The 16,089-nt window shown below is 39.0% G+C and overlaps 1 protein-coding gene across 4 annotated transcripts in view; it reads left to right on the plus strand.

Moving 5' to 3' along the window:
* p130CAS (Serine_rich_CAS and FAT-like_CAS_C domain-containing protein p130CAS) overlaps positions 1-16,089 on the plus strand; it is a 198,331-nt gene that overhangs the window by 107,631 nt on the left and 74,611 nt on the right. For all 4 annotated transcript variants that reach the window (XM_089096927.1, XM_089096925.1, XM_089096924.1 and 1 more), the window contains exon 4: positions 15,091-15,160. In XM_089096927.1, coding sequence (XP_088953053.1) covers positions 15,091-15,160 — 70 coding nt within the window. The remainder of the gene's footprint in view (positions 1-15,090; positions 15,161-16,089) is intronic.

Genomic DNA, 16,089 nt, shown 5'->3' on the forward strand with positions numbered 1-16,089 from the left:
AATTTTGAGATAGTGATTTTGTTCAGGGTAGTTGATTTCTAGATAGAAAATGTTTTTGAGGAGGACACTCCCCCACAACCCTCGGGGCAAGGGTTTTAAGTTATGCCCTGAGGGCATATGAGAACGATGTTGGCACAAAGTATTATTTATTATTTTTTCTTTACAGCAGGGCACTTCGTATCGAAGAAGTTGTCTTACGAACTTCGAAAAGGGCTCATTCAATTGGAAATTGGAGTGGCTTGTGCCCTTTTTAATAGTCGAAAGTGATTGGAAGGCACCATTTCACGCCCACCATTTCCCGAAACATATTCAATCAAAATTTTGAGATAGCCATTTTGTTCAGCGTAGTTGATTTCCAAATAGAAATTATATTTTTGAGGAGGACACTCCCCCACAGCCCTCAGGGCAAGGGTTGTAAGTTATGCCCTGGGGTCATGTAAGGTTCTTATAGAAGGCGTTGTCGCAGAAACTTCAAAAAAGGCTCATTCGATTGGAAATTCAAAGGTTTAGTGCCCTTATTAATAGTCGAAAGTGATTGGAGGGCAAGTATCCCCCCCGCGCCCATCATTCCCCCCCACACCTCCAATCAAAATTTTGAGATAGTCATTTTGTTCAGAGTAGTTGATTTCCAGATATAAAATATGTTTTTGAGGAGGACACTCCCCCACAGCCCTCGGGGCAAGAGTTTTAAGTTATGCCCTGAGGGTATATAAGAACAATGTTGGGACAATGTATCATTTATTTTTTTTTACTTTAGAGCAGGGCACTTCGTCGCAACTAAGTTGTCGTAAAATCTTCAAAAAGGGCTCATTCGATTGGAAATTGGAATGGTTTGTGCTATTTTTAATAGTCAACAGTAATTGGAAGGCAACTAACACCCTTTCCATGCCTAGAAGTTCACAAAGTTCATCCAATCAAAATTTTAGGATAACTTTTGTGTAGAGTGTTACTGACTTCCAGATAAAAGCTATGTTTTTGAATTAGACACAGCCCCAAAGCTCTTAAGGCACGGGTTGTAAGTTGTGCCTAGGGGACAGATACGGTTTTTATTGAAAGCTTTGCCGTAGAAAGTTCAAAAAAGGCTAATTCGATTGGAAATTTAAAGGGTTAGTGCTCTTTTTAATAGTCGAAAGTAATTGGAGGGCAACTAACCCCCCTGTCAAGTCTACCCTTTCCCCAAACACATCCAATAAAATTTTTTGAGATAGCCATTTTATTCAACGTAGTTTTAAGTTCTGTAAATTAGGTCTTTGAGGATGACAACCCCCTCACAGCCCTCAGGGCAAGGGTTGTAAGTTATTCCCAGGGGGCATATAAGGTTTTTATAGAACGTGTTGTCGTAGAAACTTCGAAAAGGGCTCATTCAATTAGAAATTGAAATAGCTAGTGCTCTTTTTAATAGTCGAAAGTAATTGGAAGGCAACTAACACCCCTTCAACGCTCACCATTTCCCCAGACATATCTACTCAAAAATTTGAGATAGCCATTTCGTTCCACGCAGTTTAAAGTTCAGGAAATTTTTATCTTTGATCAGGACACTCCCCCCAGAGTCTTCAGGGCAAGGGTTATAAGTTATGCCCTGGGGGCATATAAGTTTTTATTGAAATCTTAGTCGTAGAAACTTGAAAAAGTGCTCATTCGATTGGAAATTCAAAGGTCTTGTGCCCTTTTAAATAGTCTAAAGTGTTTTGAGGGTGACTAACCCTCTCTTATGCCCACCTTTTCCCCAAACACATCCAATAAAAAATTTTAGATAGCCATTTTGTTCAGGGTTGTTGATTTCCAGATAGAAATCGTGTTTTTGAGAAGGACAATCCCCCAGAGCCCTCGGGGAAAAGGTCTTAAATTATGCCCTAAGGGCATATAAGAAGGATGTTGACACAAAATATTATTTATTTTTTTTTTTTCCTTTAGAGTAGGGCACTTCGTATCTAAAAAGCTATCGTAGGAATTTCGAAAAGGGCTCATTCAATTGGAAATTTAGGTGGTTTGTGCTCTTTCTAATAGTCGAAAGTAATTGGAAGGCAACTAGCCCCCACCCCGCCACGCTCATCATTCCCCCAAACACCTCCAATCAAAATTTTGAGATAGTCATTTTGTTCAGGGTAGTTGATTTCTAGATAGAAAATGTTTTTGAGGAGGACACTCCCCCACAACCCTCGGGGCAAGGGTTTTAAGTTATGCCCTGAGGGCATGTAAGAACGATGTTGGCACAAAGTATAATTTATATTTTTTTCTTTAGAGCAGGGCACTTCGTATCGAAGAAGTTGTCGTACAAACTTCGAAAAGGGCTCATTCAAATGGAAATTGGAGTGGCTTGTGCCCTTTTTAATAGTCAAAAGTGATTGGAAGACAACTTACACCCCTCCCACGCCCACCATTTCTCCAAACACATTCAATCAAAATTTTGAGATAACCATTTTGTTCATCGTAGTTGATTTCCAGATAGAAATTATGTTTTTAAGGAGGACACTCCCCCACAGCCTTCACAGCCCCCCCCACGCCCATGATTCACCTAAACACAACCAGTTAAGATTTTGAGATAGCCATTTTGTTCAGCGTAGTTGATTTTCTGATAGAAAATATGTTTTGAGGAGGATACTCCCCCACAACCCTCGGAGCAAGGGTTTTAAGTTATGCCCTGAGGGCATATAAGAACGATGTTGGCACAAAATATTATTTGTTATTTTTTCGTTAGAGCAGGGCACTTATTATCGAAGAAGTTGTCGTAGAAACTTCGAAAAGGGCTCATTCAATTGGAAATTGGAGTGGCTTGTACCCTTTTTAATTGTCGAAAGTGATTAGAAGGCAACTAACACCCTTTCTACGCCCACCATTTCCCGAAAAACATTCAATAAAAATTTTGAGATAGCCATTTTGATCAGCGTATTTTATTTCCAAATAGAAATTATGTTTTTGAGGAGGACACTCCCCCACAGCCTTCAGGGCAAGGGTTGTAAGCTATGCCCTTGGGGCATATAAGGTTTTAATAGAAGGCGTTGTAGTAAGTTCAAAAAAGACTCATTCGATTGGAAATTCAAAGGGCTAGTGCCCTTTTTAATAGTCGAAAGTGATTGGAGAGCTACTAACCCCCCTCTTAAGCCCACCATTTCCCCAAACACATCCAATCAAAATTTTGAGATAGCCATTTTGTTCCACGGGTTTTAAAGTTGAGGAAATTATACCTTTGATAAGACGGTCCTCCCACAACCTTCAGGCCAAGGGTTATAAGTTATGCCTTTGGGGCATGTTAGGTTTTATTGAAATCTTTGTCGTAGAAACTTCAAAAAGAGCTCTTTCGATTGGGAATTCAAAGGTCTAGTGCCCTTTTTAATAGTCTAAAGTGATTTGAGGGTGACTAACCCCCCTCTTTTGCCCACCTTTTCCCCAAACACATCCAATAAAATTTTTTAGATAGCCATTTTGTTCAGGGTTGTTGATTTCCAGATAGAAATCGTGTTTTTGAGGAGGACACTCCCCCACAGCCCTCGGGGCAAAGGTTTTAAGTTATGCCCTGAGGGCATATAAGAACGATGTTGGCACAATATTTTATTTATTATTTTTTCCTTTAGAGCAGGGCACGTCGTATAGAAGAAGTTATCGTAGAAACTTCGAAAAGGGCTCATTCAATTGGAAATTGGAATGGCTTGTGCCCTTTTTAATAGTCGAAAGCGATTGGGAGGCAACTAACACCCCTTCCACGCCCACCGTTTCCCGAAACACATCCAATCAAAATTGTGAGATAGCCATTTTGTTCAGCGTAGTTGATTTCCAAATAAAAATTATATTTTTGAGAAGGACACTCCCCCACAGCCTTCAGGGCAAGGGTTGTAAGCTATGCTCTGGGGGCATTTAAGGTCTTTATAGGAGGCGTTGGCGTAGAAAGTTCAAAAAAGGCTCATTCGATTTGAAATTCAAAGGGCTAGTTCCCTTTTTAATAGTCGAAAGTGATTGGAGGGCAACTAACTCCCTGTCACGCCCACCTTCTCCCCAAACACATCCAATAAAAATTTTGAGATAGCAACTTTATTCAACGTAGTTTTAAATTCTGTAAATTAGGTCTTTGAGGATGACAACCCCCTCACAGCCCTCAGGGCAAGGGTTGAAGTTATTCCCTGGGGGCATATAAGGTTTTTATAGAACTTGTTGTCGTAGAAACTTCAAAATGGGCTCATTCGATTAGAAATCGAAATGGCTAGTGCCCTTTTTAATAGTCGAAAGTTATTGGAAAGCAACTAACCACATTTCCCTACTCGGTAGTTCTCCAAACACTTCCAATCAAAATTTTGAGGGAGCTTGGTTGTTCACAGCAGTTTCAAGTCATATAAGTGTGCCTGAGCGTCGAGCACGCTCTTCACAGTTTTTAAAATACCGGCTGTAGTCACACTCTGGTGGCACAAAAGTTTTTATTGACATCATTGTTATATTATCCTGAGAAAGGGCCGACTTGGTTTGACACTCGAGATGCTAGTGCTCTTTTTCTTAGTCTACAGTGATGTGAGGGAGAACTAACCCCCCTCTTTTGCCCACCTTTTCCCCAAACACATCCAATAAAAATTTTTAGATAGCCATTTTGTTCAGGGTTGTTGATTTCCAGATAGAAATCGTGTTTTTGAGGAGGACACTCCCCCACAGCCCTCGGGGAAAAGGTCTTAAATTATACCCTAAGGGCATATAAGAACGATGTTGGCACAATATATTATTTATTATTTTTTTTTCTTTAGAGCAAGGCACTTTGTATCAAAGAATCTATCTTAGAAACATTGGCAAGGGCTTATTCGATTGAAGATTGGAACTGTTTGTACCTTTTTTCATAGTCGAAAGAGATTGGAAGGCGACAAACTTTCCTTCCACGCCCACTAGTTCCCAAAACACATCCAATCAAAATTTTGAGATAGCCATTTTGTCCAGCGTAGTTGATTTCCAAATAGAAATTATATTTTTGAGAAGGACACTCCCCCACAGCCTTTACGGCAAGGGTTATAAGTAATGCTCTGGGGGCATATAAGGTTCTTATAGAAGGCGTTGTCGCAGAAACTTCAAAAAAGGATCATTCGATTGAATATTCAAAGGTTTAGTGCCCTTATTAATCGTCGAAAGTGATTGGAGGGCAACTAGCCCCCCCCCCACGCCCATCATTCCCCCAAACACCGCCAGTCAAAATTGTGAGATAGTGATTTTGTTCAGGGTAGTTGATTTCTAGATAGAAAATGTTTTTGAGGAGGACACTCCCCCACAACCCTCGGGGCAAGGGTTTTAAGTTATGCCCTGAGGGCATATGAGAACGATGTTGGCACAAAGTATTATTTATTATTTTTTCTTTACAGCAGGGCACTTCGTATCGAAGAAGTTGTCGTACGAACTTCGAAAAGGGCTCATTCAATTGGAAATTGGAGGGGCTTGTGCCCTTTTTAATAGTTGAAGGTGATTGGAAGGCAACTAACACCCCTTCCACGCCCACCATTTCCCGAAACATATTCAATCAAAATTTTGAGATAGCCATTTTGTTCAGCGTAGTTGATTTCCAAATAGAAATTATATTTTTGAGAAGGACACTCCCCCACAGCCTTCAGGGCAAGGGTTGTAAGTAATGCCCTGGGGTCATGTAAGGTTCTTATAGAAGGCGTTGTCGCAGAAACTTCAAAAAAGGCTCATTCGATTGGAAATTCAAAGGTTTAGTGCCCTTATTAATAGTCGAAAGTGATTGGAGGGCAAGTATCCCCCCCCCGCGCCCATCATTCCCCCCCACACCTCCAATCAAAATTTTGAGATAGTCATTTTGTTCAGCGTAGTTGATTTCCAGATAGAAAATACGTTTTTGAGGAGGACACTCCCCCACAACCCTCGGGGCAAGGGTTTTAAGGTATGCCCTGAGGGTATATAAGAACAATGTTGGCACAAAGTATTATTTATTTATTTTTTCTTTAGAGCAGGGCACTTCGTATCGAAGAAGTTGTCGTAGAAACTTCGAAAACGTGTCATTCAACTGGAAATGGGAATGGCGAGGCCCCTTATTAATAGTCAAAAGTGATTATAAATCGACAATAACACCTTACATGCCCACCAGGTACAAAAACATACTCTATCAAAATGACGATATAGCCATTTTGTTCAGCGTATTAGCTTTCCAAACGCAAATCTTTTATCCGACGAGGACACTCCCTCAGAGTTCTCATAGAACGTGTAATAAGTTATAACCTAGGGGCATATAATGTTTTTATAGAAAGTGTTGTCGTATAAACTTCAAAAACGGCTCATTCGATTGGAAGTTCAAAGGGCTAGTGCCCTTTTTAATAGTCGAAAGTAATTGGAGGGCAACTAACCCCCCTGTCAAGCCCACCCTTTCCCGAAACACATCCAATCAAAATTTTGAAATATCCATTTTATTCAACGTAGTTTTAAGTTATGTAAATTAGGTCTTTGAGGATGACAACCCCCTCACAGCCCTCAGGGCAAGGGTTGTAAGTTATGCCCAGGGGGCATATAAGGTTTTTATAGAATGTGTTGTCGTAGAAACTTTGAAAAGGGCTCATTCAATTAGAAATTGAAATGGCTAGTGCCCTTTTTAATAGTCGAAAGTAATTGGAAGGCAACTAACACCCCTTCCACGCCCACCATTTCCCCAGACATATTCAATCAAAATTTTGAGATAGCCAGTTTGCTCCACGCAGTTTAAAGTTCAGAAAATTGTGTCTTTGAGCAGGACACTACCCCCACAGTCTTCAGGACAAGGGTTATAAGTTATGCCCTGGGAGCATATAAGTTTTTATTGAAATCTTTGTCGTAGAAACTTGAAAAAGTGCTCATTCGATTGGAAATTCAAAGGTCTAGTGCCCTTTTTAATAGTCAAAAGTGATTTGAGGGTGACTAACCCCCCTCTTTTGCCCACCTTTTCCCCAAACACATCCAATAAAAAATTTTAGATAGCCATTTTGTTCAGGGTTGTTGATTTCCAGATAGAAATCGTGTTTTTGAGGAGGACACTCCCCCACAGTCCTCGGGGAAAAGGTCTTAAATTATACCCTAAGGGCATATAAGAAGGATGTTGGCACAATATATTATTTATTATTTTTTTTTCCTTTAGAGCAGGGCACTTCGTATCGAACAAGTTATCGTAGAAACTTCGAAAAGGACTCATTCAATTGGAAATTGGAGTGGCTTGTGCCCTTTTTAATAATCAAAAGTGATTGGAGGGCAACTAGCCCCCACCCCTCCACGCTCATCATTCCCCCAAACACCTCCAATCAAAATTTTGAGATAGTCATTTTGTTCAGGGTAGTTGATTTCTAGATAGAAAATGTTTTTGAGGAGGACACTCCCCCACAACCCTCGGGGCAAGGGTTTTAAGTTATGCCCTGAGGGCATGTAAGAACGATGTTGGCACAAAGTATAATTTATATTTTTTCCTTTAGAGCAGGACACTTCGTATCAAAGGAGTTGTAATAGGAACCTTAAAAAGGTCTCATTCTATTGGGAATTGGAATGGTTATCTTTCTTTTTCATAGTTGAAAGGGAATTTACAGAAACTCACACCCCTTCCACGCCCACCCTTTCGCGAAACATATCCAATTAAAAGTTTGATATAACCATTTTGCTCAGCGCAGTTCGTTTCTAGATATAAATTATGTATTTGAGAAGGACACTCCCCCACCGCCTTCACCGCCCCCCCCCCACGCCCATGATTCTCCTAAACACATCCAGTTAAGATTTTGAGATAGCCATTTTGTTCAGCGGAGTTGATTTTCTGATAGAACATATGTTTTGAGGAGGATACTCCCCCACAACCCTCGGAGCAAGGGTTTTAAGTTATGCCCTGAGGGCATATAAGAACGATGTTGGCACAAAATATTATTTGTTATTTTTTCGTTAGAGCAGGGCACTTATTATCGAAGAAGTTGTCGTAGAAACTTCGAAAAGGGCTCATTCAATTGGAAATTGGAGTGGCTTGTACCCTTTTTAATTGTCGAAAGTGATTAGAAGGCAACTAACACCCTTTCTACGCCCACCATTTCCCGAAAAACATTCAATAAAAATTTTGAGATAGCCATTTTGATCAGCGTATTTTATTTCCAAATAGAAATTATGTTTTTGAGGAGGACACTCCCCCACAGCCTTCAGGGCAAGGGTTGTAAGCTATGCCCTTGGGGCATATAAGGTTTAAATAGAAGGCGTTGTAGTAAGTTCAAAAAAAGCTCATTCAATTGGAAACTCAAAGGGCTAGTGCCCTTTTTAATTGCCGAAAGTGATTGCAGGGCAACTAACCCCCTCTTAAGCCCACCCTTTCCCAAAAACATCCAATCAAAATTTTGAGATAGCCATTTTTTTCACGCAGTTTAAAGTTGAGGAAATTATACCTTAGAGCAGACACCACAGTCTTCAGGACATGGTTTATAAGTTATGCCCCGGGGGAATATAAGTTTTTATTGAAATCTTTGTCGTAAAAACTTGAAAAAGGGCTCATTCGATTGGAAATTCAAAGGTCTAGTGCCCTTTTTAATAGTCTAAAGTGATTTGAGGGTGACTAACCCCCCTCTTTTGCCCACCTTTTCCCCAAACACATCCAATAAAATTTTTTAGATAGCCATTTTGTTCAGGGTTGTTGATTTCCAGATAGAAATCGTGTTTTTGAGGAGGACACTCCCCCACAGCCCTCGGGGCAAAGGTTTTAAGTTATGCCCTGAGGGCATATAAGAACGATGTTGGCACAATGTTTTATTTATTATTTTTTCCTTTAGAGCAGGGCACTTCGTATCGAAGAAGTTGTCGTAGAAACTTCGAAAAGGGCTCATTCAATTGGAAATTGGAGTGGCTTGTGCCCTTTTTAATAGTCGAAAGCGATTGGAAGGCAACTAACACCCCTTCCACGCCCACCGTTTCCCGAAACACATCCAATCAAAATTTTGAGATAGCCATTTTGTTCAGCGTAGTTGATTTCCAAATAAAAATTATATTTTTGAGAAGGACACTCCCCCACAGCCTTCAGGGCAAGGGTTGTAAGCTATGCTCTGGGGGCATTTAAGGTCTTTATAGGAGGCGTTGGCGTAGAAAGTTCAAAGAAGGCTCATTCGATTTGAAATTCAAAGGGCTAGTGCCCTTTTTAATAGTCGAAAGTGATTGGAGGGCAACTAACCCCCCTGTCATGCCCACATTTTTCCCAAACGCATCCAATCAAAATTTTGAGATAACCATTTTATTCAACGTAGCTTTAAGTACTGTAAATTAGGTCTTTGAGGATAAAAACCCCCTCACAGCCCTCAGGGCAAGGGCTGTAAGATATGTCGCGTGGGCATATAAGGTTTTTATAGAAGTTGTTGTCATAGAAACTTCGAAAAGGGCTCATTCAATTAGACATTGGATTGACTAGTGCACTTTTTAATAGTCGAAAGTTATTGGAAGGCAACTAACACCCCTTCCACACCCACCATTTCCACAAACACATCCAATCAAAATTTTGAGATAGCAATTTTGTTTCACGCATTTTAAACTTCAAGAAACTACACCTTTTAATAGGATACGCCCCCACAGTGTTCAGTGCCCTGGCTATGAGTTATGCCCTTGGGTCCCATAAGTTCTTATTGAAATCTTTGTCATAGAAACTTGAAAAAGGGCTCAATTGGTTGAAAATTCAAAGGTCTTGTGCCCTTTTTAATAGTCGACAGTGATTTGAGGGTGACTAACCCCCTCTTTTGCCCACCTTTTCCCCAAACACATCCAATAAAATTTTTTAGATAGCCATTTTGTTCAGGGTTGTTGATTTCCAGATAGAAATCGTGTTTTTGAGGAGGACACTCCCCCACAGCCCTCGGGGCAAAGGTTTTAAGTTATGCCCTGAGGGCATATAAGAACGATGTTGGCACAATATGTTATTTATTATTTTTTCCTTTAGAACAGGGCACTTCGTACAGAAGAAGTTATCGTAGAAAATTCAAAAAAGGCTCATTCGATTGGAAATTGAAAGGTCTAGTGCCCTTTTTCATTGTCGAAAGTGATTGGAGGCTAACTAACATCCCTGTCATGCTTACCATTTCCCGAAACATAACCAATAAACCTTTTAATATTGCCATTTTGTTCAGCTTAGTTGATTTCAAAATAGATATTATGTTTTTGAGAAAGCCACTCCACCACGGCCCTCAGAGCACGCGGTGTAAGTTATGCCCTGGGGGCATATAAGGTCTTTATAGGAGGCGTTGGCGTAGAAAGTTCAAAAAAGGCTCATTCGATTGGATATTTGAAGGACTAGTGCCCTTTTTAATAGTCGAAAGTGATTGGAGGGCAAATAACCCCCCTCTCAAGCCCACCTTTTCCCCAAACACACCCAATCAAAATTTTGAGATAGCCATTTTATTCAACGTAGTTTTAAGTTCTGTAAAGTAGATAGATAGATATATAATTTTATTCACCAACTCGATACAAAACCAAAAATGGCACGATTGGATTATAAAGAAGAAGAAAAAAAAAAAAAAAAAAAAAAACACTTAAATGCAAGAACAAAAACAAACGTTACGAAACACCGCCAATAAATAAAAACATTATTACAAAAACTCACTAAGGACGAATTGCAATTGCCAGACTACTAGGCCCAAGCGACCCCAAAAATTCAGAACGACGTTTCGTCGCAGCAGCAATCGGATCTGTGATACCGAACCTTGCAGACATCTTGGAATTTTTAACCCACGGTGGGGTATTTAAAAGAAATTTTGCATATTTGTAAAAAAGTGATCGAAGGTTTCTTTTATCACTAACACTAAATATATGCCAAAACGGTGATAAAGCCAGAAAGTGTGGGATCACCAGTGCATTATATAGCCTAGCTCGAATTTGTCGATTATATTTCACTTTAGTTGAAGATAGCGCCCCGTAAGCCTTACGTGCCTTTTCTGCGAAATTACTTATTTGGCGAGCACGTGTAGATGCCATGTTATGACCTATAGGCATTCCTAAGTACATTATGGAGTCAGACAGTGGAACCTCTTGAGCACCAAATTTGACAGCAAGATCTATACAATCTGCATTTCTCCTATTGAAAGCAACAATCTCGCTTTTACTTGCATTAAAAGATAGGCCTATCTCTCTCTAAGCATCATCTAGAATCTGAAAATTTTCTTCAATACGAGACAAACATCTACTTAAATTAAAAATATCATCTGCGTAATTAAGTAATGTTACATCCAAACCTCGGAAAATGCAGCTCATTTGCACTAACTTTTGGGCCTCGAGAACACTATTATTATACAACCGGGGTGACGAAATTGCACCCTGCCTAATGCCCTTTCTAACCGGAATAGCTTTTGGTAATACAATCGGCCCGTTAGGAGACGGGACTTTAACTTGGACTCGAAGCTTCTTATACATATCCCGAAAAGGCAAAATAACCGATCGGTCCACACCACGTTTATGAGCAGACACTAATAACTGGGGATGTATCCCAGAATCAAAAGCACGTCTAACATCGTGACTCGCTAGAGTAAGGGATTCATTCAGTTCATCAGCTTCTATTAATATATTAGCAAGAATATAATGGACGTGCTCGCGACCAACACCTTTTTTAAATCCGAACTGATTATCGGGGGTAGAACATTGAAAAGCTATATGATCTATAACTAGCAATTCCATAAGCTTACATAAAACCGGCGAAACAGTTATAGGGCGGTAAGATACGCATTCAAACGGATTTTTCCCTTTTTTCAAAATAGGTGTAATTACTCCAGTACCAAAAACGTCGGGAACGAGACCAGAATTAAAGATAATTTGGAATAGAAGCTCTAAATGACTCAGGAGACCAGCAGTACCATGTACAAGATGCAACCCACACAACTTGTCGACACCTTTCGATTGTTTCTTTTTTAATTTTGAAATTGCACGAATCAGATTAGGAACAGTTACTATGTAGCCAACACCAGAACTAGGCAATTCCATGAACTTATCAAGTTCGACTTCATATTTATCTTCAAGATCTTGTTCGGGTGGAGAGAACTCAGAAGTAAAGTGGGACACCCAATCTTGCTCAGAGATCACAGGTTCGACACTATTCTGATCACCATTACGTTTAAGAAATCTCCACACAGCATTTGGATCATTACTTATCAATTGACTATGTTGATCGATCACTTCACATTTATGCTTAGACAAAATCTTAGCAAATCTGCGTTTGCTGAACAGCCGAACTTCATTTACAACACCTGATTTCGGACGACCACACTCGTTCCAGAGCCTAAGCCAAAATTTTGCACGACCACATGCTTCACTTAGAGCAGGGTTTTCGGACCACTTTGGAATTTCCGTTCCCACTCGGACTTTACGAATGGGGACCGCAGCGGCCTCGGCAGATAACAGTGCGTGAGATATTTCACTACAGTAGATGTTTAGTAGCAGCTGTTTCTCTTCATCTTGAATACATACACTCTGCTGTAGTAATTGGAACGGCACTTTAATCTTTGTGAGAATCTCATCCAATACGTAATGATAAGTAGCCAGGTCAATTTTACTCCAATTAGTTTTGATTTTCCACTTCTTTTCATTAGTTGGGGGGTTAGGAGAGGCAGGAATTACTCGAAAAGTGTTTATAATTGGAAAGTGATCAGACGATCAGAAGAAATTAGGTCTTTGAGGATGACAACCCCCTCACAGCCCTCAGGGCAAGGGTTGTAAGTTATTCCCTGGGGGCATATAAGGTTTTTATAGAACGTGTTGTCGTAGAAACTTCGAAAAGGGCTCATTCAATTAGAAATTGAAATGACTAGTGCACTTTTTAATAGTCGAAAGTTATTGGAAGGCAGCTAACACCCCTTCCACGCCCACCATTTCCCCAAACATATCCGTTAAAAGTTCTGAGATAGCGATTTTGTTTCACTAAGCTTGAAGTTCAGGAAATTATACCTTTGAGCAGGACACTCCTCCCACAGTCTTCAGGGCAAGGGTTATAAGTTGTGCCCTGGGGGCATATAAGTTTTATTGAAATCTTACTTACTGTTTTTTCTTTTATAACTTTAATAAATCAAATAATATTAACATTCTGATTGCTCAATATCAGTATATGTATATTAAACTGACAATGCACATTCATTTGTATTTTGTCAGTAAAGTGCAAATTATGTTCTGGCCTTGGGAAGGCACGGGGTTTAGAGCACAGCTTATGTTAATTTCTGCTCGTTTTGAGTTTGACTCGGTTATTTATTGTAATTTCTGTTCGTTTTGGGTTTCATTTATTTATCGATGCTGATTTGCGGTAGTTTCACGCTTGGTAGATTATTTGATTTTATTTTTGCTCATTTTTTGTTTAATGGAGTTCTTTACTTTTCTTTGAAAAACTTTTTTTGTGGAAAACATTTTTATAATTAATCTAATATATATATATATCAATAAAACTAGTACAAATAAACCAACTAATCATGTTTCCCTATGTTTTTAGGATTATAAAAAACTAGGATTACTGATAACACAAAATAATATAGGACTTTTGGTATAGTAAAAACAAACCAATTAAGGACACTTTTTACAGATCAAAAATTTTGTTAATCCTTTTTAGGATCAATCCCCTTTAAGGTAAAGCAATAATCCATTTTAGGATTGTTGCATTATTTTTTTACGTTCAATTTTGTATCACTTCTGCACAATAGCTCAGTTCACAATCACTGGTTCTCGTTTTGGTTCTAAAAAGGACATGTCCTTATTAGTTTGTACACAAGTTTGAAGTAAAACCATTTTGATAGTATTAGGAGTGTAGACTAGCTTTAGAATTTGTATCATAGCTTGAAATTCACTGTTGTATAGAGAGAAATAATCGGATTTCCAGAATTCATATTATGTCTTATTTGATCTTCATTTCAAGTAATACTTAAGCATATTTCTTACAATTTAGGACTGTATACTACTCGCTATTGGTATTATAGCTGGCGAGACTAAAAGTGCTGATTGGTAAATCAATCGAATATTTCTGCAGGCTGTTAAGTTACTTCGCGTCTATTAAAAAAAAATATTTAATTTTACGTTTATATTTTTGAGATAGTTTTAACTGTATACTGAAATTTACTGATGCCACAACTGGTGTAAGCCTATGAAAAACTTTATAGATACGTTTATTGTTGTTAGCCTACATACTCACTTTTGACTCTCAAATCAATATTCCTGTTTTTTATACTTGACTTATGTGTTTTCTGTAAAGCGCTAGTTTTTTATAATCCTAAAAGCATAGGGATACATAATTAGTTGGTTTATTTGTACTAGTTTTAATGGTATATATTAGATTTTCTGTGAAGTAATAATTTTCTTCCTTTTTAGGTTTTAACTTCGCTCTTTACTTCCCTCGGAAAAACTTTTTTTTTTAATCAATAACTTGAATAGATCCAAAGGGACAGGTTTTGATTGCGTTGACATGCTTTAAACTTGCATTTACCGCCTGGTCCAAAACATCAATATTGTGTGCAAAAACACCTTTTACTGATATCACAGCTCCTTTAGGACTATGAAAAGCGTTATAGAATAGTTTACTGTTGTGAGGCTACGTATTTACTTTTGACCACTAAATCAATAGTCTTGTTTTTTATACTTGGCTTTGTGTTTTCAGTAAAGCGCTAGTTTTCTGTAATGTTACAACATAGGGAAATATCACCAGTTGATTGATTTTCATTCGTTTTATTTATATATGTTAGATAGGCAGTGAAATAATAATTTTTGTTCGTTTTAAGCTCAAACTTTGCTCTTTACTTCCCTTGGAAAAACCTTGTTTTTTTTTTAATTAATAAGTAGTAGTAGCCTATAGACATGAGTTGAATAGATCTAAAGGGACAGGTTTTTATTGCGTTGATATGCTTGAAACTTGCATTGAACGCCTGATCCAAAACACCAAGATTGTGTCCAAAACCCCTTTCCTAATAGCAAGGCTGTATCAAGAGGGGGCATGGGGTTTGAACCCCCCTCCCAGAATTATTTGTCCGACTCATAAAAACATGAAAAAATGCATATAAATACATTTTGATGCGGTTTTCTAAAGTCCCCCCCCCCCGAAAAAATCGTGGATAGGCCCTTGTCTAGTAGTCAGTGTTTAGTATTTGTCCTACTTAATTGTTGTTCAAGTTTTGATTTTACTTTTAGATCTTGAAGCCTGTTCGAGTTGGTGATACATTTCTATACATACATCCAGATCGAGATAAACAAAGCTCAAGTAAGTTCTTTTTTTAACTATTAAGGTAGAATTGTATGCGCCCAGTGTGTGCATAGGATTTGGCCAAAAATTGTCCTTTTTTGGCAGCGGCATCATTTCATCAATATTCGGTGGGGGGGGGGGGCTAATTTGAAGCCAATTTTCCAAATCAAATGGGAATTATAGTGAAAAATAGCGTTGATTTTGAATTGAAGTTATCAAGTATTTTACAATAGGCTGTATAGGTTGCATCAAGACGTTGGGTAACTGTAGGACAGAGAAAAGTCAAGACAGATAGTCCAAGTAATTGAGAGGCAAATGTTTGAATGGCTGGGGCATGCCATAGAGCCAAAGATATACTATGGAAAACTGACCTGTTTCTCCGGATGCTTGAAATATTAAGGCCTATCTTAGTTGTGGCAAGATTTTTGAAGACGCTAAATTTCTGCTGGGGGGGGGGGCAAATTAGGGTTGGCTGACAAACTGGATTATGGGAGGGGCAATTGCCCCCTGCCCCATAGCAAATTACGCCCCTGCTTTTTCACCATTCATCTTGGGCAAAACAGCCAACAACTGGGTTGATTGGGTTGGGAGGAGGTCCAGAGATAGATTTAAAGAAAACGAGAACTTTCTTTAAAGGAGTAGAGTCTCTTTGAACATGCATGACTGGATGAGAAGGGAGCGTAGTTTTTTGCCTCAGGCGGTTTTGCGGTGTAATGAGTGGCTAGAAGTGATAGCAATTTGAGATCTAAACGAGGTTAAACTTACAAATATGAGAAATTTCAGGAAGAATAAAAAACTGATTCTCATGCTTATTATACCCATGTCCTATTAAGCCACGCAATTTCAAACAGTCCCTAATTTACTGTAGGCACGTTTTTGCCAATTCAAAAGAACACCAAAAAAGCGGAACTAACGTCAGCAATTAGTCATGCGTGTGATTTGGACTG

This window comes from Artemia sp. Qi Xiang Cuo, chromosome 11 (genome assembly GCF_049724085.1).
Source record: "Artemia sp. Qi Xiang Cuo chromosome 11, ASM4972408v1, whole genome shotgun sequence".
Lineage (NCBI taxonomy): Eukaryota > Metazoa > Arthropoda > Branchiopoda > Anostraca > Artemiidae > Artemia > Artemia sp. Qi Xiang Cuo.